The sequence below is a fragment of the Phocoena sinus genome, chromosome 1 (genome assembly GCF_008692025.1).
Source record: "Phocoena sinus isolate mPhoSin1 chromosome 1, mPhoSin1.pri, whole genome shotgun sequence".
Lineage (NCBI taxonomy): Eukaryota > Metazoa > Chordata > Mammalia > Artiodactyla > Phocoenidae > Phocoena > Phocoena sinus.
In genome coordinates, this window is record NC_045763.1 from 36,143,780 (window position 1) to 36,167,675 (window position 23,896).

The following is a 23,896-nucleotide window of genomic DNA, read 5'->3' on the forward strand; positions in this document are numbered from 1 at the left end:
ATTAGAAGATGGAAGGAACATTCACTGAAGAAGTCGAGGCTTCATGGAAGACGGTGGAAAGTTAGAATATGGTGAGGTGGGAGAGAAGTGGGAAATTGAACCATGAAGAAGAAGGAGACAGCAGTGACTTGAGCATGAGAAAACTGATGGGGATGTCATTGAGGGAGTGAATAACCAGTATGTGAGGCTGGCGTGTTGGGTTTTTTTGGCCTCAAAGTTGTCCAAGAATTAACCTTGTGTTCCCTGGGGGGTAGGCACTCAGGCTGCTCAGTGCAGTCAGCTGCAGCCCAATTGGATGATGCCTCCAGAGGGTTCAAGTCTGGTCCCTGGAGAGGCTCTGGCTTCCCAAAAAGGAGTCTACTGTTCAAAGCGGAGGGTCCTAGGGAAAGGCTCAGGGCTACAGTCTGCTGCCCAGACATCGAGGTAAGCGCTTCCTCATTCATTCAACAGCTTCCTTGAGCAGCTACTGTGTATCATGTTCTATGCTCTGAGGATATACCAGTGAACAAGGTGGTCAGTAAACAAAAAGTGTGATAAACAAGTAACGTTTTCAGTGTCTTGGAAGGTGATGAGCGCTATGAAAGAAAATAGAGCAGGACAAGGGAATGCTGGAGAAGAGATTGCAAGTTTAAATGGGACGGTCAGGGCAAGCCTCAATGAAAGGTAGATTTGAGCAAAGACTCAGTGGAAGAGAGGGAGTTAGCCCTGCCTGTATCTGGAGGCAGAGCACTCAGACAAAACCCTAAGGAAATCTCAGTCTTGGTTATGAGGAACATGACACCGGAGCTGGGGAATGTGCCCATTAGTCCAGCAGAGACAGGAACTATCTGGAGTCTTGAAGGTGCCAGATCCTGGTGTCCAGGTGTGTTTTTCCTGAGCTGATGTCAGCCTTCTGGCAGCTGATTTAATTAAATGGTGGTGCCATCTGTTTCAGCTGGGTGTAGGTGGGTGCTCCGTGTGCTGGAAAAGCTCCTGTCTGCTGCCACAGTATGATGTTTTATGGTTGCCGTATGGGCAAGAGCATGGAGGCGTTAATGCTCAGTCTCATTTCATAAGGAATTCCTTGTGAAGACAAGGATATAGGAGCCAAAACTAACAACTTTTAACCCCCAAAGGCTTGTGAAAACCAAGCCAATTGTGAAAGACCTATAAACATTGGGCAGTCGAAAATACACCCTGAGGCATAGCTTACTATTTCCAGAACAGCCTGTCAAGTTCCCTGTGGCTGCATGGGGAACTTTCCCCTGTGGGGAAACTGTTTATTGAGCGCCTACCATGCCAAAAGCCAAATTCCTACTTTGTAGCTCACCTGGAGCTCTCAGCACAGTGGTTCTTAACCTTGACTGAATACTGGAATCACCTGGGGAGCTTAAGAAATTGCTGACGCCTGCCTCCCACCCCCTAGAGATTCTGAAGTCATTGGGTTGAGGTGTAGCCTGGGCTTTGGGATTTTTAAAGCTCCCCATATGAGTCTAATACTGCTCTAAAAGATTCCGTATCCTGTCTGAGGAACTCTTCACTTTCCCAGGTGATTGATACCAAAAATAAACTCACCTTTGAGGTGAGGCCCCTGCCTGTACATAGGACATGTCTATATACAGTGTTTCTCAGCACAGGACTTCACCACCCAGAGATTCTGATTTAGTTGATCAGGAATCAGGCTCAGTTACCTTAATGTTTAAAAGTTCTACCAGGTGATTCTAACATGCCAGGGTTGAGAACCAGGGTATAGCCTTCAAGCCTATCACTATAACCATATTTGAATATAGCAATAATGACTACCGCAGAGTGTAGTAGTAGTTATGTTAGGACAGTTGGATTGTGAGTACTTTTTTCCTTTTGAGTTTACCTTTTCTGTATTGTCCTTATATACCTTTAAAATGAAAAAATATATCTGGATGTGCCTTCTTTTCTGTAATTAAAAAAAAAGAAAACTTTCGGGACTCCCCTGGTGGTCCGCATTTCCACTGCAGGGGGCGTGGGTTCGATTCCTCATCGGGGAACTAAGATTTTACATGGCGCGTGGCGCAGCCAGAAAAATAAAACCCAACCCCCCCCAAAAAAACCCACAATCTTTCATTATGATCTCTAGGTCTCTAAATACTATTTTCAAAAATCCATTTTATATTAATTTTTGGTTACCAGCCCTTTCTATAGTTTTTTTCTTCATGGTCTTTTAAAATCTGAATCAATTGAAGAGTTTCCTGTAAATTCTATTGGCCTATTTAAATAGTTCTTCATTATCTATACTTGGAATAGATATTTGTGTAAAAACTTAATATCTGTCTTTTCTATGCTGTCAAAGCTCCAAGAGGTCTAAGGATGAGACATGATAAGTCTGGAGGAATGAGCAGACCAAATCATGCAGGGCTTTAGAGGTAACAATAAGAAGTTTGGGCTTCATCTTGAAGGCAAAAGGTGCCATTGAAGTATTTTAAGCAGTTGAAAAGCATTAGTTTTGACTTGTAGGAAGGTGATTTTGCCTGTGGGAAGGTAGATGGGTTGGAGAGGAGCAGAAGTGGAAAGAGAAATAAGACTTAGGAGACCTGCATAGAAACAAAGAGTAGGGGGACTTCCCTGGTGGCACAGTGGTTAAGAATCTGCCTGCCAATGCAGGGGACACGAGTTCAAGCCCTGGTCAGGGAAGATCCCACATGCCACGGAGCAACTAAGCCCGTGCACCACAACTACTGAGCCCACACTCTAGTGCCCATGAGCCACAACTACTGAGCCCACGTGCTGCAACTACTGAAGCCTGCACACTCTAGTGCTGGTACTCTGCAACAAGAGATGCCACTGCAATGAGAAACCCGCATACTGCAACGAAGAGTAGACCCTGCTCGCCGCAACTAGAGAAACCCCACCCTCAGCAACGAAGACCCAATGCAGCCATAAATAAATTAATTTTAAAAAAAGAAACAGAGAGCAGAAATCAGTAGAGAAAATCAATAAACCCAAAAGCTGATTCTTTGGCAATATTAATAAAAGCAGTAAACGTCTAGCCAGGCTAGCCAAGAAAAAAAGAGGGAAGACACAGATTACTAATATCAGAAATGGAAAAAGGATCATCACTACTGATCCCATGGATATTAAAAGCGTAATAAAGGAATATTATGAGCAACTCTGTGCCCATAAATTTGATAACTGAGGTGCAATAGACCAATTCCTTGGAACACACAAACTACCAAAACATACAAGAAGAAATAGATCATCTGAAGAGGCCTATATCTACCAAGGAAATTGAATCAATAATTAGTAACCTTCCAGAAAACCAGGCTCAGATGGTTTCACTGGTGACTTCTGTCAGACATTTAAGGAAAAGATGATACCAATTCTCTACAATCTCTTCCAGAAAATAGAAGCAGAGAATCTTTCTAACTTGTTCTGTGAAGCCAGCATTACCCTAAAACCAAAACCAGATAAAGACATTCTCAATTACAGACCAATATCTCTCATGAACATCATGCAAAAATTCTCAACAAAATATTAGCATATTGAATCCAGTGATGTACAAAAAGAACCACACACCTAAATGAAGTGGGATTTATTCCAGATATGCAAGGTTGGTTCAACATTAGAAAATCAATTACTGTATTGTATCACATCAACAGGCTAAGGAAGAAAAATCGTATCATATCTATAAGATGCAGAAAAGCACTTGATACAATCCAACATCCAATCATGATTTTAGGAAACACTCAGCAAAATAGGAATGGAAAGAAACTTGCTCAATAAGATAAAGAACATCTACAAAAAATCTACATCTAACATCATGCTTGATGATGAGAAACTAGATGCTTTCCCCCTAAGTTTGGGAAAAGGCAAGAATGTCCCTTTTTACTACTCCTATTCAGCATTATACTGAAAGATCTAGCTAATTCAATAAGACCAGTAAAGGAAATAAAAGGCATAGATATTAGGAAGGAAGGATTAAAACTGTCTTTGTTCACAGATGACATGATTGACTATGTAGAAAATCCCAGAGAACTGGCAGAAAACTCCTGGAACTAACCAGCAGTTATAGCACTGTTCCAGGATACAAGGTTAATATACAAAAGTCAGTTGCTTTCCTATATACCAGCAATGAACAATTGGAATATGAAATTAAAAACATAATATCATTTAAATTATCACACACAAAAAGAAATAGGTATAAATCTAAATATATTGCTATATATACCAGCAATGAACAATTGGAATATGAAATTAAAAACATAATATCATTTAAATTATCACACACAAAAAGAAATACTTAGGTATAAATCTAAATATATTGATATATATAAATATACATATATAATTACAAGACTCTGATCAGAGAAATCTAGATAAATTGAGAGCTATTCCATGTTCATGGATAGAAAGATTCAATATTGTTTAAATGTCAGTTCCTCCTAACTTGAACTATAGATTTAACGTAATCTCAGTTAAAATCCCAGCAAATTATTTTATGGATATCAACAAACTTATTCTAAAGTTTATATGGAAAGGCAAACAACTGAGAACAGTCCACATAATACTGATAAAGAAGAACAAAGTTGAAGGACTGATGCTACGTGACATTAGACTTAAGATAAAGCTACAGTAATTAGGACAGCATGGTATTGGCAAAAGAACAGACAAACAGACCAATGGAACAGAATAGAGAGTCCAGAAAAAGAAATACACCAATATAGTCAGTTGATCCTTGACAAAGGAGCAAAGGCAATTCAACAGAAAAAAAAGGATCATCTTTTCGACAAGTGATGCTAGAACAATTGGACATCCATATGTAGAAACTAAATCTTTCACCTTAACACTTTTCATGAGAATTAACTCAAAATGGAATCTAATAGACCTAAATGTAAAACACAAAACTTCTAGAATATAACAGGAGAAAATCTGTGTGAACTTGGATTTGGCAATGAGTTTTTGGATACAAAACCAAGAGTACAATTCATGAAAGAAAAAATCAATAACTTGACTTACTAAAATTAAAACCTTTTGTTCTGTGAAAGACACTGATAAAATAATGAAAAGACAAGCCACAAACCAGAAAAAAGTACTTGCAAAACACGTTTGATTTTTAAAAGACTTTCATTCAAAATATACAAAGAACTCTTAAAACTCAGCAATAAGAAAAACAACCAACCCAGTTAAAAACAGGCCAGAGACTTTAACAGACACCTCATCTGACAAGATATATACAGATGGCAAATAAACATATGAAAAGACGCCCATATCTCATGTGTCATTAGGGAAATGCAGATTAAAACAAGAATAAAATATCACCACACCTATTAGGATGGCTAAAATACAAAATACTGACACATCAAATGTTGGCAAGGATGTGGAGCAACAGGAAGTCTCATTCATTGTTGGCAGGAATGCAGAATGGTTCAGCCATTTTGGCAACATACTAAAAAGCTAAACATAGTCTGACCACATGATTTAGCAATTACTGTTGTAGGTATTTACCCAATTGAGCTGAAAACTTATGTCTATACAAAACTGCACCCAGTGGCACAGTATGGCACAAATGTTGCACATTGCTCTGGTTTATACAGTAATAAGGGCCTTTTTGTATAATTATCTTCATAGTCGCCAACAACTGGAAGCAACCGAGATGTCCTTCATTAGGTGAATGGATAAACAAACTGTAGTACATCCAGACAATGGAGTATTATTTGGCTCTAAAAAGAAATGCACTATCAAGCCATGAACAGGCATGGAGGAACCTTAAATACATGTTGCTAAATGAAAGAAGCCAGTCTGAAAAGTCTACATACTATATGGTTTCAACTGTATGACATTGTGGAAAAGGAAAAACTATGGAGACAGTAAAGAGATCAGTAAATACTACGCTACAGATCTTATGAGATTTATTTAGCCTTTCCACTGAGCTCAGTTATGCAGTGGCATGCCAGTTGAAGACAAGTCCCTGTATATGAGATGTTGGCTTCATTTCAGCGGCCCTCCTTCCCTGTTCCCAGGAGTCTCCTGATCTTCCTGACGATAGGGCAAAAGTTTGGAGACGGCCAAGTGAGTTGGAGAGAATAATCCAAGTAAGAAAAATTTTTAAAAAAACAGTTTTTTTCTTCATTAAATTAGTGAAATGGGGACTTCCCTGGTGGTGCAGAGGTTAAGAATCCGCCTGCAAATGCAGGGGACACGGGTTTGGGCCCTGGTCCGGGAAGATCCCACATGCTGCGGAGCAACTAAGCCTGTGCGCCACAACTACTGAGCCTGTGCTCTAGAGCGCGCGAACCCCAACTACTGAGCCCGTGAGCCACAACTACTGAAGCCCACGCACCTAGAGCCCATGCTCCGCAACAAGAGAAGCCACTACAACAAGAAGCCCACGCACCACAACGAAGAGTAGACCCTGCTCGTTGCAACTAGAGAAAGCCTGCGTGCAGCAACGAAGACCCAATGCAGCCAAAAATAATTAATTAATTAATTTAAAAATATTAGGGGCTTCCCTGGTGACGCAATGGTTGAGAGTCCGCCTGCCAATGCAGGGGACACGGGTTCGTGCCCCGGTCCAGGAAGATCCCACATGCCATGGAGCGGCTGGGCCCGTGAGCCATGGCCGCTGAGCCTGCGCGTCCGGAGCCTGTGCTCAGCAACGGGGGAGGCTGCGGCAGCGAGAGGCCCGCGTACCGCAAAAAAAAAAAAAAAAAAAAAATTAGTGAAATTATGATGATAATTCAGGTGGTCTAGAAGTAGAAAAAGTGGAAGTCAAACATTAAAACAGTAGGAATAGTTACTGACATTTGTATAGCCTTTCAAAGAATGTTCTGTCCTACATTGTTGCAGGAAATCATTTGATCTTCCCACCAGTCCTGTATTTATTAAAGCTATTTTAAGAGTTAAGAGAACCGATTATCTCATGCCTGAGGTTACACAACTAGTAAGTGAAAGAGCTAGTTACTTAAACTCCAGTCTTTTTACCTTTAAGCCCACTCATCTTTCTACCAAAGAAAGCAAAGGCTTCGGTGAGAATAAAGGATGGCTTTAAGAGTCAGTTTCTCTTGTCAAAAATGATAATAATACTTACCCCAGAGTAGGGCTGCTCCAAGGGTGTGCAGGGTCCTGGCTAATATTTTTGTAAGGTCTCTGCTGTATAAATAAGTTGATGGGTCCATGTGAGATGTAATGACTTATTAATGAGGATTTAGAACAATAGAGAAAGAAGAGATACTTATGTATGTGTATATTATCCAGTCAGTGCACATGAAGTTTCTTCAGAGTATCCAGATATCCCTTCTTTCTGTTCAGGTTCAGGAACCATCTCATCATGTTTTTTTTATTGTCAGGTGCATGATTCCTGGCTAATTTCACATCTCCCACCATAAGAAAAAGGTAGCAGTACTGTTATTATTTACAGTGCCATGGCTTTCTGGAACCTGTTTTATAGAAACAATATAGATCTTCTTGTCCCTTCAGTTCTCCAGTACCCTTTATTTCATGCTGGTTACATCATTAGTCTTCTTTTTTTTTAGCATCTTTATTGGAGTATAATTGCTTTACAATGGTGTATTAGTTTCTGCTGTATAATAAAGTGAATCCACTATACATATACATACATCCCCATATCTCCTCCCTCTTGCTTCTCCCTCCCACCCTCCCTATCCCACCCCTCTAGGTGGTCACAAAGCAGAGGGCTGATCTCCCTGTGCTATGCAGCTGCTTCCCACTAGCTATCTATTTTACATTTGGTAGTGTATATGTGTCCATGCCACTCTCTCACTTCGTCCCAGCTTACCCTTCCCCCTCCCCGTGTCCTCAAGTCCATTCTCTATGTCTGCGTCTTTATTCCTGTCCTGCCCCTAGATTGTTCCGAACCTTTATTTTTTTTTTAAGGTTCCATATATATGTGTTAGCATACGGTATTTGTTTTTCTGTTTCTGACTTACTTCACTCTGCATGACAGTCTCTAGTTCCATCCACCTCACTACAGATAACTCAAATTTCGTTTCTTTTTATGGCTGAGTAATATTCCTACATCATTACTCTTGATGCCACACTATCCTTATCCTTCATTCTGCCCACAAATACTGGCTTCCAGTGACTCTGAAAGGTTGTGACTGTGCTTTGCTGACAATGACCACAAATGCAAGTCTTACCCAGAGTATGAAGGGGAAATGTGAACTGTAATTAGTTTGTCGTCATGTTAAATTTACCATTTGAAACTATCAAGACTGAATCATGAAGAAATAAAAATCCAAACAGACAAATTACTAGTGAGGAGATTGAATCAGTAGTCAGAAACCTCCCAACAAACAAAAGTCCAGGACCAGATGGATGGTGAATTCTACCAAACATTTAAAGAAAAAATACCAATCCTTCTCAAAATTTTCCAAAACATAGAAGAGGAAGGAACACTTCCAAACTCATTTTATGAGGCCAGCATTATCCTGATACCAAAACCAGACAAAGGCACTACAAGAAAAGGAAATCACAGGCCAATATCTTTGATGAACACAGATGCAAAAATGCTCAACAAAATTTTAGCAAACAGAATTCAACAATACATTAAAATTCAACATACACTGTGATCAAGTGGGATTTATTCCTGGGATGCAAGGATGGTGCAACATCCATAGATCAATCAATGTGATAAACCACATTAATAAAATGAAGAGAAAAAAATCATATGATCATCTCAGTAGATACAAAATAAGCATATGACAAAATTCAACATCCATTCATAATAAAAATTCTCAACAAAGTGGGTATAAAGGAAACGTACCTCAACATAATAAAGGCCATATATGATAAACCCACAGATAACGTCATACGCAATGGTAAAAAAGCTGAGTCTTTCCTCTAAGATCAGGAACAAGACAAAGATGGCCACTCTCACCACTTTTATTCATTGTAGTACCAGAAGTCCTAGCCAAAGCAATTAAGAAAGAAAAAGAAACAAAAGGCATCCAATTTGGAAAGGAAAAAGTAAAACTGTCTGTATTTAGAGGTGACAATATTATATATAGCAAATCCTAAAGATTCCACCAAAAAAAAAAACCTGTTAGAATGATTTTTAAAAATTCAATAAAGTTGTAAGATACGAAATCAATATACTAAAATCAGTTGTGTTTCTATACACTGATAATGAACTATCAGAAAGAGAAATTAAGAAAACAATCCCATTTACAGTTGCAGCAAAAAGAATAAAATACCTTGGAATAAATTTAGCTTAGGAGGCGAAAGGCTTTTTACAATGAAACTATAAGACACTGATGAAGGTAATGAAGAAGACACAAATAAATGGAATGATATTTTGTACTCATGGATTGGAAGAATTAATATTGTTAAAATGTTTATAGTATCTAAAACAACGTACAGAGTCAGTGCAATCCCTACCAAATTTTATCATTTGAAATTTTATAGTGTAAACAGAGAATAGCACATCTTCCAGCACATGCTTCTCTTGGACTCTTTTAGCCCCACATGCCTAGGTCTAAGGGCTGTACTCCTTAAAGGATTATTGTAAAGTTACATTAGATAATTATGTCAACTGTGTGTGTGTGTGTGTGTGTGTGTGTGTGTGTGTGTGTGTGTGTGTGTTTTAATAAAATGTAGAAACAAAATTGAATTGGAGCAGTTGCAAGAGATTCCTGGTGGAAAGTCTCGGTGAGAATTGCATATACAGCTCAGGCTAAAGCGTTTGCAAGAGCTTACTAGAGAGCATCCTCCCAGACAAAATGAAGTAAATTACAAGGTCCTGGAGACAAAGATAAACTGCAGTAATGTCAGCTCCAGAATCACTGATCAAAGAGCAGAGTGGCTGATTTGTTGAGAAGATACTGCGGTGCCCAGTAGCAAGAGCTGAAAGGCAGGGCCTCCAGAGCTGAGAAATACCCCAAATTCCAGATCACGCAAATCAAGCAGTCCCTCTTCTCTTAAAGTGGTACAAGAGACATGAGACAGTGCCTCCATGTTTATCACAGATCACTGTAAGTGAGGCAAAACCGTATAGAAGCCCAAGTCTGCAGTGGAGTTCACAAAGAGCAAAGGGTCAGTGATGCCCAGGGCAGGATGTATTGGCACACCCCAGATGTGGGTGAATGAAGAGACGGTTGATAATTCAGGAAGAGCCAGCAGACCTGTAATCGTGGGGGACAGGCAGTCAGAGGAGACAGAAATTGTCCTTAGGGAGAAAACTTTCCATCTTGGAGCTTGAAAGGCTCTATGGCAGTATTAAATAACCTTTCTTACATAAAGACTATTTCAGGAAAAAAAAAAATGAAAATGTTTAATGACGAGCTAGGATTACTAAAGCTAACCTAAGCTGCTTCTGCCATTTCCCAAATCATGTCGTCATTCCAGAAGCATCCCTCTAGTAATTGCAGAAGTGCATCTTCATCAGGAAGGTTAGAGAGGATAGAACTGAAGAAGCAGTGGTGGGGTGAACTCTGTGCTGAGAGTTCTTACCTGTGTTTATCATGCAGGTCCTCCCAGCACGACTGTACTGGCTTCCTTGATTAAGTTGCTATATTTGCTTTAAAAGAAGCTAATATTTGTTAACTATGGTTTGTGAGGCAGTGTGCTAGGTGTTACACACATGGTCTTACTCTGTTCTTGCAACCAGTTCCTTGAACTGCTTCCAGTAAACTAGCACCTGGAATGAGGGAGGGGGCACAGTAGGGGGCTAAGTTCAGTCTTTTCTGAGAGGTTCTAGAAATTAGCCCATTGGTCACGAGATGCCCAACAACACTGATCTATACAGTCCTAATCCTCAAAGTCCTTTCTTCATTTTCTTCAGCCATCACCACCTCATACCCACACTTCCTGTCAATTAACCTTCCAAGTCAAGGTAACCAATTGAGTTCAGTCCAAAAAACATTTTGTTGGGTACTTATATAGTCAGTGCCATGCATGGTACTCTGTGCTAGGCACCATACTCAGATTTCATGGTCTGGGAGAGAAAGATGTTTAAATGGACAGTTATTCCTTTCTTTTTTTTTTAATAAATTTATTTATTTTTTGCTGCGTTCAGTCTTGGTTGCTTCCTCTAGTTGCTGTGAGCAGGGGCTACTCTTTGTTGCGGTGCACGGGCTTCTCATTGCCGCGGCTTCTCTTTGTTGTGGAGCGCAGGCTCTAGGCACGCGGACTTCAGTAGTTGTGGCACATGGGCTCAGTAGTTGTGGCTCACGGGCTCTAGAGCACAGGCTCAGTAGTTGTGGCGCACGGGTTTAGTTGTTCCGCGGTGTGTGGGAATCTTCCCGGACCAGGGCTCGAACCCGTGTCCCCTGCATTGGCAGACAGATTCTTAACCACTGCGCCACCAGGGAAGTCCCTAAGTGGACAGTTTATTCTTCAGGGTAACAAGTGCTAGGCCATAGTTATGTCCTAGTCATCACTGTATCCCTAATCCCAGGCCAGCATCTGGCACATAACAACAACGAGACTGTTACAGTTAGCATGTACTGAGGGAGAACTATGTGCCAGGCTTGTACTAAACATTGTATTGTCAACATAATCCTCACAAGAATTTTATGAGGTATTAGTATAATTCCAGCTTTAAAGATGTGGAAATTAAGGCACAGAGCAGTTAAATAACATGCCCAGCTAGTAAGGGATGGAGCCAGGGTACAAACCCAAGCAGAGTGACTCTGTTGCCTCTAAATATCTGTTGAGTGAATGAATGAATGAACGAGTGAGAGGATGGAAGGGAAGGAGGTGGGAGAGAGAGTGGGGACAAGTGAGCAAGGTCAGGTGACTGTCAGCTCTAGGTAAAATGGGGTCCACAGGCAGGAGAGGTTGGTTCTGCTTGGCAGGGGAAGCAATCAGGAAAAGTTTCACAAAGGAAGTGGTGCTTCACCCGAATGTTGCAAGATGAATAGGTAGTCACTAGCCAGGGCAGGGCAGGGTAGACAGAGCTAAGGCCAACCCTTCTACTTTTGTGGTAGATCCTTTCCCTCTCTCACCTTCTCGGGGACATTTCTCCAACTGTCCCATTTCTGTTGCATCATGCTTGAGTTTTCCTCTTATTCTAACCAGCTTATATGCATGCTGAAAAATTTCCTAACCTCAGAAAAATCTTTCCCTGCAATTCCCCTCCAGCAATTGCCCCATTTCTCTGTCTCTCTTTATAGCAAAACTTCTAAAAATGGTAGTCTCTATTCCCTGGCTCCAATTCTTCTGTTTTCTCTGAAACCCGATGAAAGCAGCATTTCACCCCCACACTCCAGTGAAACAGCTCTACTCAAAGTCAAGAGCAACCTCCATGTTGGCAAATACAGCCGTCAATCTTATGGCTACCTTCCCAGGCCGAGCACAGTGTTTGATGCAGTTGGGCCCTGTACCCTTCTTGAGACACTTCATTCCTTTGGCACCTGAGGCGTCACACTCTCTCCTGATTATTTTTCTACCTCAGGGACTGCTTCTTTCAGCCTTTTGCCATGCTACCCCTCAGCTCCCAAATGTTGATCCTTAAAATGCACACGGTGATCAGGGCACTCTCCCACTGGAAATCATTCAGTGACTCTCCCCAGGACAGAATCCAAACTTGAGCATTAGAAAGCTGCGCCACCTCACCTGTCACGAAGTACTTGTGTGCTGCTCTAGAGGACAGCCAGCCCCTCCAAATGTTCTTTTTCACCACACCCTCCAAGATCTCTAAGAGCTGAGTGGTTCCCATTTGCAGATGAGGAAGCTGAGAAGCAGATTGTCCTTCACTTGCCCAAGGTCACGCAGCTTGCAGTGTCCCTTATGAAAGCTTCTAATTCCAGGTCCTGTATTCTTCCCATTTACAACCTGTTGTTTGACCTGATTCCTTAAACTTGGGGCTTCTGAGTGAAGCAGAGGCGTGGAAGTCTGGTTCCTTCTTTTAGGTGCCAGCCTCTCCATCTGGATTTCCTTTTAAGAGTGCAGTGGTTTACACTCTTCACCCCAGGCGCTTGGTAGTCACGTTTGCAGGACAATGGTGCTCTTACTGGTCGAAATGCTAAATCTCCCCCAAATGAGAGGCCAGCTGCAGAGTATGAGAAGAACAAGGGCTGGATGATTTGATCAGACATCTGTGGGGGCCTCCTGGCATTTGGAGTGTGAGCGCCTTAGAGAAACTAACTATTCTGGCCCGAGGGAGTTGGAGACTGTTAATCTTGGTGGTTTTGACCGCTAACTGCCCCAGAGGTCCCAGCCTGCTGTATGACTCAGAATCCCCAACACTCCCCCTATTCTTCTCTCACTGGGATAGTCAGGAGGCCATTTCTAAGGCATTTTAATTTGGTAATAACTTGACATGGCCCACTATGCCCAGGGCTGTATGTTTTAGAAGTTACTGTTGCTTGGGGTTTGGTTTAGAGCTGCTCCATCCTTAATATCTGACTACCCCGCACTGGCCTGGGAAGAGCCTTTCCTGGTGGGCTCTGGCTTCCTGTGTTCCATCTTGCCTGTGCTCTTTCTTCTCCATTATGGATTACCTGAGTCCATAGACCCTGGACTATCCCACAGCCCGATTCTTTTTTTTTAATTAAAAAAATTTTTATACATTTTTTAAAGGTTACTTTCCATTTACAGTTATTACGGAACATTGGCTGTATTCCCCATGTTGTATAGTACATCCTTGAGCCTGTCTTACACCCCATGGTTTGTACCTCCCACTCTCCCACCCATATTTTGTCCCTCCCCACCCTTCCTGCTGGCAACCACAAGTTTGTTCTCTATATCTGTGAGTCTACTTCTTGTTTTGTTATAGTCACTAGTTTGTTGTATTTTTTAGATTCCACATATATGTGAGATCATACAGTATTTGTCTTTCTCTGTCTGACTTATTTCACTTAGCATAAGACCCTCCAGGTCCATCCATATTGCTGCACATCTAGAGCCCTGATTCTTGAAGCATTTTGCCAGAAGTTGATGGTGTTCACTAGAGAGAGGAAAGATGTGGCTGAAGGTTTGTCTGCTGTTGTACATGCATTTCTACGTGCATTTCTGCAATGCACTATGTTAAAGGGACGACCACCATCCGTCTTTCCTTTTCTTTGTGAAACTTTCTGGAATTCAGAAAGACCATAGGAACCCACAGTACCAGGCAAGTAAGCGGATGGTGGGGGATTGGAGACAAGGATATGAGGGACTCATAATGCCTCACTGCTTGTTACACACTTCCAGAGAGCTTCTCTACCCCACCTCCAACTGCACTGACTACTCGTGCTGTCCCTGGACTCTGTGCTTCCCTTTGTGATGGCACTGACTGTGATCCACACCAGGGCGGTGCCATATTAAGAGCTCCTGGGCTTCCCTGGTGGCGCAGTGGTTGAGAATCTGCGTGCCAATGCAGGGGACACGGGTTTGAGCCCTGGTCTGGGAGGATCCCACATGTCCCGGAGCAACTAGGCCCGTGAGCCACAACTACTGAGCCTGCGCGTCTGGAGCCTGTGCTCCACAACAAGAGAGGCCGCGACAGTGAGAGGCCTGTGCACTGAGATGAAAAGGGGCCCCCACTCTCTGCGACTAGAGAAAGCCCTTGCACAGGAACGAAGACCCAACACAGCCAAAAATTAATTAATTAATAGCTCCTGCATTCGTGTTAGAGAGAAATAGTTTCACGTAGTATCCACTACTTACTAGCTGTATGATCTTGACTAAGTCTTTTCATCTTTCTGAGCTTGTATGTAAATTAATAATTAATAGCACCTACTCACCTGGCTATTGAGAGGGGTAATTGAAGAAATCTATAATGTTTTCATCACTGTGCCTAGTCCAAAAGCTTCCAGTAGGTTTAGTAATTGCACTGAAGTTTATGTTTCATTTCTGAAATACAGTTGTTTATGTAAGAAAATATTGTCATGTAAATTTCTCTTGTTAAACCCTTGACTTTCTTCTGCCTGTAAAGGCCCAACTCCGGCTTGTCGCTCAGCATTTACATTTGCATTTCAGGCTTTAAATTTCATTGGTAGGGAAAGCTAAAAAAGTGTAGATTTTTTTAGAAGAAATTGCACATAGATGTAGATGAGTTTGTCTAAATTCAGTGAGCAGTGACTCTGTGTAAGGCCCTGGGCTAGGCTCAACTGGGCACTGAGTGAATCACACATGACGCATGATAGGCGGTGGCATCATGGTTTCTGGCTGTCCTGTATAAGCACCAGCCTCCCCTACCCTGGACCCACCCTGCCCCCACCCCTGCAGAAGGCAGCCCTGAGGGAAGACTCACCACAGGGCCCCAGCGCAGCAGAGCAGCTGGGCATCAGAGGGCTGGCAGCTGGCCCAAGGGTGGAGACTGGGGAGGTTGGGACTGGGAACTGGCAACGAGCCAGGGCTCCTTCAGGTGCCCCAGCACGCATGGCCTCCAGCCCCAGCAGTCACTGAATGTGTCTAGTTCTTCCGCTGTGGTCTTCTCTAGACTGCACTGGGCAGGGGTTTTGGTGGCAGGGCTGTGACTCCAGCTGCACACTGAACACATATGGACACTGAAGCCCAGAGATATGAGGTGACTTCACTACAGCCACACAGCTGCAAAGCCAGGGCTACAACTCACAAGCCTTCTGAAAAACAGTGCTTTCTGACTTATGGGCTCCTGAGATTGTCTTATGTCCAGTCCCAAGTGTAGTGAGATTGTCAGGGCCATTTTGTTCCTTCAGAAAATCATAAGGGTCTTCTGTGTGCCCATCTCTGTGCAAAGAACTGTGGGTACAGGGTTAAATCAGACCCTGACCTTGGGAATTTACAGTGCAGTGAGGGAGACATACTACCGACGATTGCAGTTCCGTACAGCGAGTGCTGGGCAATCATGTAACGCGGGTGGCAGGGGGTGGACAGTGAGCGCAGGGAGACACTTGGCCCAATCTGGGGGTCAGGGAATTATGCCCAGAGAAATTGACATCTGAGCTGAGTTGTGAAGGACCGGGAGGCATAGGCAGGTGGAAAAGGACAAGGAAGAACATTCCAGGCACAGAGGATAGGAGAGCAGGAGAGCCTCCTTAACTAAACGCCCCAACATGTATATGATCTCTATTCAGGGCACTGTGAGTGGTTCCCACTGACTGGATCATAGTGTGTGTGGAGAGAATAGAGGCAGATGAGGCTGGACATGTAGACATATTCAGGAAGGTTGAAAGGGCAGTGCCTGTGACTTTATCAAAGTCTGGCGGCTCTCTCCTTAGGTCTCCAGGCTCTACTCTCCCAGTCGGGGAGCCTGGATGGAGTTCCTGATTTCCGTGGAATCTGGCTTACTGCAAAGAATCTATGCACAACCCAGTGAGCTCTTTTTACCAACTTCCACTGCCGGGCCTTGCTTGTTTATCTACCTATTCCTTTAGGGGTTCTTGGCTCCTCCCCCTTACCCCCACCTCCAGGACCTTGGTGTGGAAAGGAGGCTGAAGTGCTGATTGTAGGGAGTGAAGCTTTGTTCAGGGTTTAAACACCTACAGCTCTTCATGAACTAGTAACCACTGCCCAGTGCCTGGCAAGCCGTGACTCTCTTTCTCTTCCTATAGGCCTGCTGAGTTAGCCACCAAGTATGCAAACTTTTCAGAGGGAACTTGCAAGCCTGGCTATGCTTCGGCCTTGATGACTGCCATCTTCCCCCGGTAAGTGCTCCTGTTTCTTCCCATCACCTGGATAGCCTGGTCCATGGCCCAGGACTCAGACACCCTGCCCCGTGTGGCAAGTGGTGTGCCTCTGAGAAAATGAGATTCTGTGGTACCTTTCCTCCTGTGTCCTTGAGTCGGTGGGTGCCTGGAAAGGACTTTGCTTTTGGTTGGTTCCTACTCCAGTCCCACTCTAGGCCCTTGCTACACCTTACCCCCGTCTTCCTCTCAGAGCTTGTACCTGCCAGCACAGCTCGCTTCTGTGGAGGAAAGAGACGAGGTAAAATCTACGTGGTTCCCCTTGGAAGCCAGGTATCCAGAGGCCGCCAGACAGTGCTCCACAGCACAGAAGCTCGTAGCCTTTTTTGGAAGCTGGGACCAACTACCTGGCTTCAGGGAGGCAAAGCCAAATAAAGCAGGAAGTAAAGAGGAGTTTCTGAGGCTGGCGTTCTAGAGTTCCTGATTTCCTTGACAGGAGCTGCTGAAAGAAGCTGTGCCAAACCCTGGGAGATCCTTTCACCCAATTCCACTGAGAGGCCTTGCTTGCTTATCCGCCTCTTCCTTTCGGGTTTTCTTTCCTGAAACCTTGGTGTGGAAAAGAGCCTGACGTGCTGCGATCGTCTTGTCTGTGGTCCGAGTGCAGTGAGACCCCTGGGGTCGTTTTGTTCCTTCAGAGAGTTATAGGACTATCTGACTTGGAGGGGATGTAGGAGGGGCTGCTCTGGACCTCTGGGAGTCAGGATGTAGCACTCGGACCACCAGAGGAGCCCTAGGGGTGGCCTCTTGGGGTGGGCTGTGTTCACGGGGGAAGGGTATGCACCCCATCCCTTAGAAGGCTGAGGTTAGGGCACACGGTGTGCTTGCAAAGGAATGCTGACAAATAGCTTGCCCACAAGCAAATCCAGGGTATTTGGATTTTATGCTCCTTTTCTTTCCTAATGTCAGCAATCCAAGCTTAGCTCCTCGTATAAAACAGGAGGCTCTGCTGGCTGAATGTCTGGTGTTCAGTTAGAGATCCCTTTGTCTGGGGTCTGCCTTCTGACGTGCTTCCACTGTTTTGCTTCCCTCAGCTATTTACTGAGCACTTCTTCAGTGCCTGGCACCATGTTCCATATTCTTGCGTGGGTTTTCTCAGACCTACATTGCTCAGGCCCCTGGGCCAGACACCTGTGAGTTTTCCTTGACCTGTGTATGGGTTTTCTAATTGAAAGTAATACAAGCATGTGGGGAAAAAAAACTCAAACAGTACAAAAGGGTATATGTTCCCACTCCAGATCCCAGAGACAGCCAATATTACCGTAAACAGGAACATACTGTATTTATTGTACTGTATCTTGCTTTTTACTCCTAACAATGTGTCTTAGAGTTTATCCTATTACCAGCATATATGGATTCATCTCATATTTTAAATGATTGCATAATATATAATTGTTTGGAGGTGTCATAATTTTATTAAAGATTTGTTGAGGTTTAATTTACATACAGTAAAATCTACATATTAGTATAGTTGCATGAGTTTTGAGAATACCTTTGTGCAACCACCGTAACAGTTAATAGAACACGTCCAACATCACCCCCAAAAGTTCCTTCATGCTTCTTTGCAGTTAACCCCTCCCTTGACCCCCAGGCCCTGGCAACTGCTGTCCCTGTAGTATTTCCAGAATGTCATGTAAATGGATCATATAGTAGCCTTTTGAGTCCGCCCCTTTTGTTTAGTGTAATGCATTTGGGATTCACACACGTGTGTAGCAGTTGCTTGTTCCTTTTTGTTGCTGAATAGTATTCCATTGTATGGGCATAACATTGTATGTTGTTTATCTATTCAACAGTCAAAAGACATTTGGGTTAATTCCAGTTTTTAGCTGTTATAAGTAAAGCCAACATAAACGTTTGTGTAAAGGATGTATGCTTCACTGCATAAGAATTTGCCAAACTGTTTTCCAAAGTGACTATACCGTTTTGCTTTCCTGCCAGCAAAGTGTAAGAGTTTTAGTTGTTTTATATCCCTGACATCAATCTTTTTAATTTTAGCTGTTCTAGTAGGTTTAGGGGGAAGGGAAGGCTTAGAGGGCTTACCAGGGAAGCCCTGCTTTTGATGTTTTATCTAAGAAGTCTTTCCTGGGACTTCTCTGGTGGTACAGTGGTTAAGTGTATCATTTTATTTTTAGATTCCACATATGGTCAGTTACTAACAGAGGGATGTTGAATTCTCCATTTATCAGTTTTTGCTTCAATATATTTTGAAGCTCTGCCATTTAGTGCATACACATTTAGGATTGTAGCCCCTTGCTGAATAGATTCCTTCATTTTTCTGAAATGTCCCTTTTTCACTGGTAATAATCCTTGTTCTGAAATCTTCCTTGATATTAATATAACCACTCCAGCCTTTTAGAAGTTAGTTTCATCATGGTATATGTTTTTCTATTCTTTTACATTTTCTGGTGGAGAAGGAGTTTGTATGTTTATACCCTTGAGCATCAGAGAAGTTGGACCTTAGAGGTGTGGTTGGCAGCAGTCCCTCCTTTTACATTTAACCTATCTGTTTCTTTATGATTAGAGAGGGTTTCTTGCAGACAACACATAATGGAGTCTTGCTTTTTTAATCCAATCTGACAATGCCTGCCTTTTACTGGAATGTTTATACTGTTTATATTTAATGTAATCATCAGTGTGGTTCGGCTTAAATTTACCATCTTGCTATGAGTTTTCTGCTAGTTTCTTTTTTCCCTTTCTTTTCCTGCCTCCTTTTGGATTAATTGAGTGTGTTTTATGGTTTTATTTTACCATAAAATAAAACTGTTGGTTTAATAGCTATGCCTCTTTGTTTTGTGTTTTTCATGATTATTCTAGAGCTTACAATGTACATCGTTGATTTATAATCTACTTTTAAATAATATTATAGCACTTCGCTTAGAGCTTATGAACCTTAGAACAGTATACCTCCATTTCCCCGTCCGCCCTTTGTGCTATTTTTTGTCATATTTTACATTGATGTTTTATAAACCCACACAACACTGTCCTTATTTATTTTTGTTTTAAACAGTTAATTATTTAAAGTGAATTAAAAATGAGCAGGAAAGGGCAACCTACAGAATGGGAGAAGGTATTTGCACATCATGTATCTGATGTGGTGTTAATATCCAGAATATATAAAGAACTCCTACAACTCAACAACAACAACAAATGGGTGAAGGATTCAAATAGACATTTCTCCTAAGATGATATACAAATAGCCAACAAGCACATGAAAAAATGCTCAATATAATTAGTCACTGCGGAAATGCAAATCAAACCACAATGAGAGGACTTCCCTGGTGGTGCAGTGGTTAAGAATCTGCCTGCCAATGCAAGGGACACGGGTTCAAGCCCTGGTCCAGGAATATCCCACATGCCGCGGAGCAGCTAAGCCCGGGTGCCACAACTACTGAGCCTGTGCTCTAGAGCCCGCGAGCCACAACTACTGAGCCCATGTGCCACAACTACGGAAGCCCATGTGCCTGGAGTCTGTGCTCTGCAACAAGAGAAGCCACTGCAGTGAGAAGCCTGCGCACCTTAACCAAGAGTAGCCCCCGCTCGCCGCAACTAGAGAAAGCCGGCGGGCAGCAACAAAGACCCAACACAGCCAACAAAACAAAACAAAACAAAAAAACCACAGTGAGATACTACCTCACACTCATTAGGGTGGCTGCTATCAAAAAAGCAGAAAATAGCAAGTGTTGACAAGGGTGTGGAGAAATCAGAACCCTGTGCACTGCTGGTGACAATGTAAATTGGTGGTGCAGCCACTATGGAAAACAGTATGGTGTTCCTCAAAAAACTGAAAGTAGAATTACTATATTACCCAGCAATTCTACTTTTGGGTATATACCCAAAAGAAATGAAAGCAGGGTCTGAAAGAGGTATTTGCACCTCCATGTTCATAGCAGCATTATTCACAATAGCCAAAGCAATCCAAGAGTCTGTCAACTGATGAAAAGATAAAATGTGGTATATACATGGAATGGAATATTATTCAGCCTTAAAAAGAGGGGAAGTTCTGACAGATGCTACGGTGTGGGTGAACCTTGAGGACATTATACTAAGTGAAATAAGCCAGTCATAGAAAGACAATACTGTTTTATTTCACTTATGTGAGGTACCTAGGGTAGTCAGACTCACAGAGATAGAAAATAGAATGGTTGCCAGAGGCTGGGGACAAGGGGAAATGAGGAATTGCTGTTTAATGGATATTTAATAGACAGTTTCAGTTTTACAAGATGAAAAGCATTCTGGAGATTGAGTGCATAACAATGTGAAAGTACTTAACACTACTGAATTGTACACTGTACACTTAAAAATGTTTAAGATGATAAATTTTATGTTATGTGTATTTTACCACAATTTAAATTTTAAAAGTTTTTAAAAATTAGGATGAAAAGTCTTTTTTTTTCCCCCCTCGGATTTGTTTTCATTCTCCCTTTGCTTTTTGATTTAATTTTTTTTGGCTGCGTTGGGTCTTTGTTGCTGCGCGTGGTCTTTCTCTAGTTGTGGTGAGCCGGGGCTACACTTCACTGCAGTGCATGGACTCTAGGCCTGCAGGCTTCAGTAGTTGTGGCACATGGACTTAGTTGCTCCGCAGCATGTGGGATCTTCCTGGACCAGGGATCGGACCCATATCCGCTGCATTGGTAGGCGGATTTTTATCCACTACACCACCAGGGAAGTCCCTGAAAACTCTTTTATAGTCACCCACAAACTTAGTTTTACTGTTGCTCTTTCTTCCTTTGTGTTAGATACATATTTCTATATGGTGTTCTTTTTCTTGTGCTTGAAGAACGTCTTGTAACATTTCTTATGAGGAAGATCTTATGGCAATGAAGTCTATCAGCTTTGGTTTGTCTGATAAAGTCTATTTTACCTTCAGTTTCGAAAGTTTGTTTGTTTTTGGCTGTGTATACAATTCTAGGTTGACAATTTGACACACATGCAGTACTTTAAAGATATAACTTCACTTTCTTTTGGCTTGTATAGTTTCTAACGAAAGTCTTCTGTCCTTCTTACCTTATTTATTCATTTAAACTTTATTTTATTATTTGTCTGCGTCAGGGCTTAGTTGCGGCATGTGGAATCTTCGCTGTGGCGTGTGGGCTTCTCTAGTTGGGGCTTCTCTCTAGTTGTGGTGTGCGGACTTAGTTGCCTCTGGCATATTGGATCTTAGTTCCCTGACCAGGGATCGAACCCACATCCCCTGCATTGGAAGCTGGATTCTTAAGCACTGGACCACCAGGGAAGTCCCTTTACCTTTTTTCACTTCGTATGCAATTTTCTCTTTTCCTCTGCCTGCTTTTTGAGATTTTTTCTCCTTATCGCTCGTTCTCAGCAATTTGATATGATGCAGTTTGTTGTGGTTTTCTTTATATTATTCTTGGCTTGCATTTATTTATAAATAAATAAATATAGTTTACAGTTTATTTTTTAATCAAATTTGGATGCATTTTGTCCTTATTTTTTCAAATATATTTTCTGCCCATCATCCTTCCCAGGATTCCAATTACATGTATGTTAAGCCATTCATCCAACTGGTTTGTTTGATGCTAGGTGTTTTTTTCCCCCAATTCTTTCTTATTTCTCTTTGTGTTTCATTTTGGATAGTTGATATTGCTATGTTTTCACATCCACTGGTATTTCTCTTGTGGTGTCTGATCAGCTGTTAATCCCATCTGGTGTGTTTTCATTTCAGATATTGTGTTTTTAATCTCTGTGGTTCCATTTAGGTCTTTTTATATCTTTCATTTTATTCTTTATTATGTTCATGTGTTCTTCTACCTTCCTGAACATAGAGAATATATTTGGAATAGCTATTTAAACATCCTTGTCTGGTAATTCCATCATCTGTATCATTTCTGGGATGGTTTCTATTGATTGATTTTTCTCCTGCTAATGGCCTATATTTTTCTGATTCTTTGTATGCCTGCCTGGTAATTTTTTATTAGATTCAAGACAATGTGAAACTTATGTTTTTCTGTGCTAGATTTTGTTATATTCTCTTAAATAGTGCTAGTTTTGCTTGGACATGTAGTTAAGTTACTTGGAATCAGTTGTATCCCTTTGAGATTTGCTTTTAACATTGTTAGTGCAGGTGTTGAGCAACCGTTTGTCTAGGGCTAATCTATCCCCATAACTAACGCAGTACCTGTCTGGGGACTGGACCCAATGCCTTGTGCATTATGAGGCATTTCCACTCTGCCTGATTTATTTCCACAATTGTTTTGTGAATACAAACAATTCCCAGCCCTGTATGAATACCAGGAATTGTTTGATCTACCGCTTCCCGGTGGCCTTTCCTCAGCCTCAGAATTTCCTCTCATATACGCCCAGGTCAGTACTTGGCCAAAGATCGGAGGGGACCCCTTTGCAGATCTCTGGGGCATTCTGAGCATCTCTGTCCTCTGTGGTAGTCTCCACAAATTCTAGTCTTCTTGCCCTCCCTACACTTTGATCACTTTTTTTCAACTCAGGAAGATCACTGGGCTCTATTTGGGTTCCCCATCCCTGCACTGGTCCGAAGACTTGTTTCATCTATTTTGACTTGTTTTCTGGTTGTTGAAGGTAGGAGGGTAAATCCCACCCCTGTTATTCTATCATGGTGGGAAGCAGAAGTCCCTTCTTTACACAGCATTCCATGAACTAAACTATAGTTTATTGCATCAGTTCCCTACTGATGGACAGTTAGGCAATTGCCATTTTTTACTACTCTAAATATTACTTCAGTGAATGACCTCTTTTACACAACACTCCCCACACATGTGAGATTATCTAGAATAAAGTGATATTTATGGATCCAAAGTTGTGTGTGTTTATAATTTTGAAAGTTATTGGCAAATTGCCCTCTGTAGCAGTTTTTGAATTTATATACACACATAGTAGTTTAATCTTCATCCAGTACTTTCTCCCGTTGCGGAGCGCAGGCTCCAGACGCGCAGGCTCAGCGGCCATGGCTCGCGGGCCCAGCCGCTCCGCGGCATGTGGAATCTTCCCGGACTGGGGCACGAACCCGTGTCCCCCGCATCGGCAGGTGGACTATCAACCACTGTGCCACCAGGGAAGCCCCATCCAGTACTTTTATAGCTTTATTATTTATATTTGAATTATTAATCCATATGAGTTTTTATTGTTTTGGTTTGGTTTTACTGTTAGGCGTGATCCCTGGTGTTGGGATCTAGGATTGTTTAATTTTTTTCCTCGTGGGTAACTAGTGTTTCTGGATATTTTGACCAAAAAGTTGTAAGTAAATTCAGGATTTTGATTTTTGTAGTAATAATATTTTGACACAAGGGGTCTTAGGCAGCTCTTTTGACGTGTTCGTTTTGACCCGATCTAATAAAAACAAGCCTTTA

General features: G+C 42.1%; 1 protein-coding gene across 6 annotated transcripts in view; it reads left to right on the forward strand.

The window, feature by feature from the left end:
* ST3GAL3 (ST3 beta-galactoside alpha-2,3-sialyltransferase 3) overlaps positions 1–23,896 on the forward strand; it is a 224,679-nt gene that overhangs the window by 136,892 nt on the left and 63,891 nt on the right. For 5 of the 6 annotated variants that reach the window (XM_032633218.1, XM_032633202.1, XM_032633211.1 and 2 more), the window contains one exon: positions 16,428–16,520. In XM_032633218.1, coding sequence (XP_032489109.1) covers positions 16,428–16,520 — 93 coding nt within the window. Of the gene's footprint in view, positions 1–283; positions 424–16,427; positions 16,521–23,896 lie in introns of those variants that run through there. The other variant, XM_032633227.1, reaches the window with a different exon arrangement.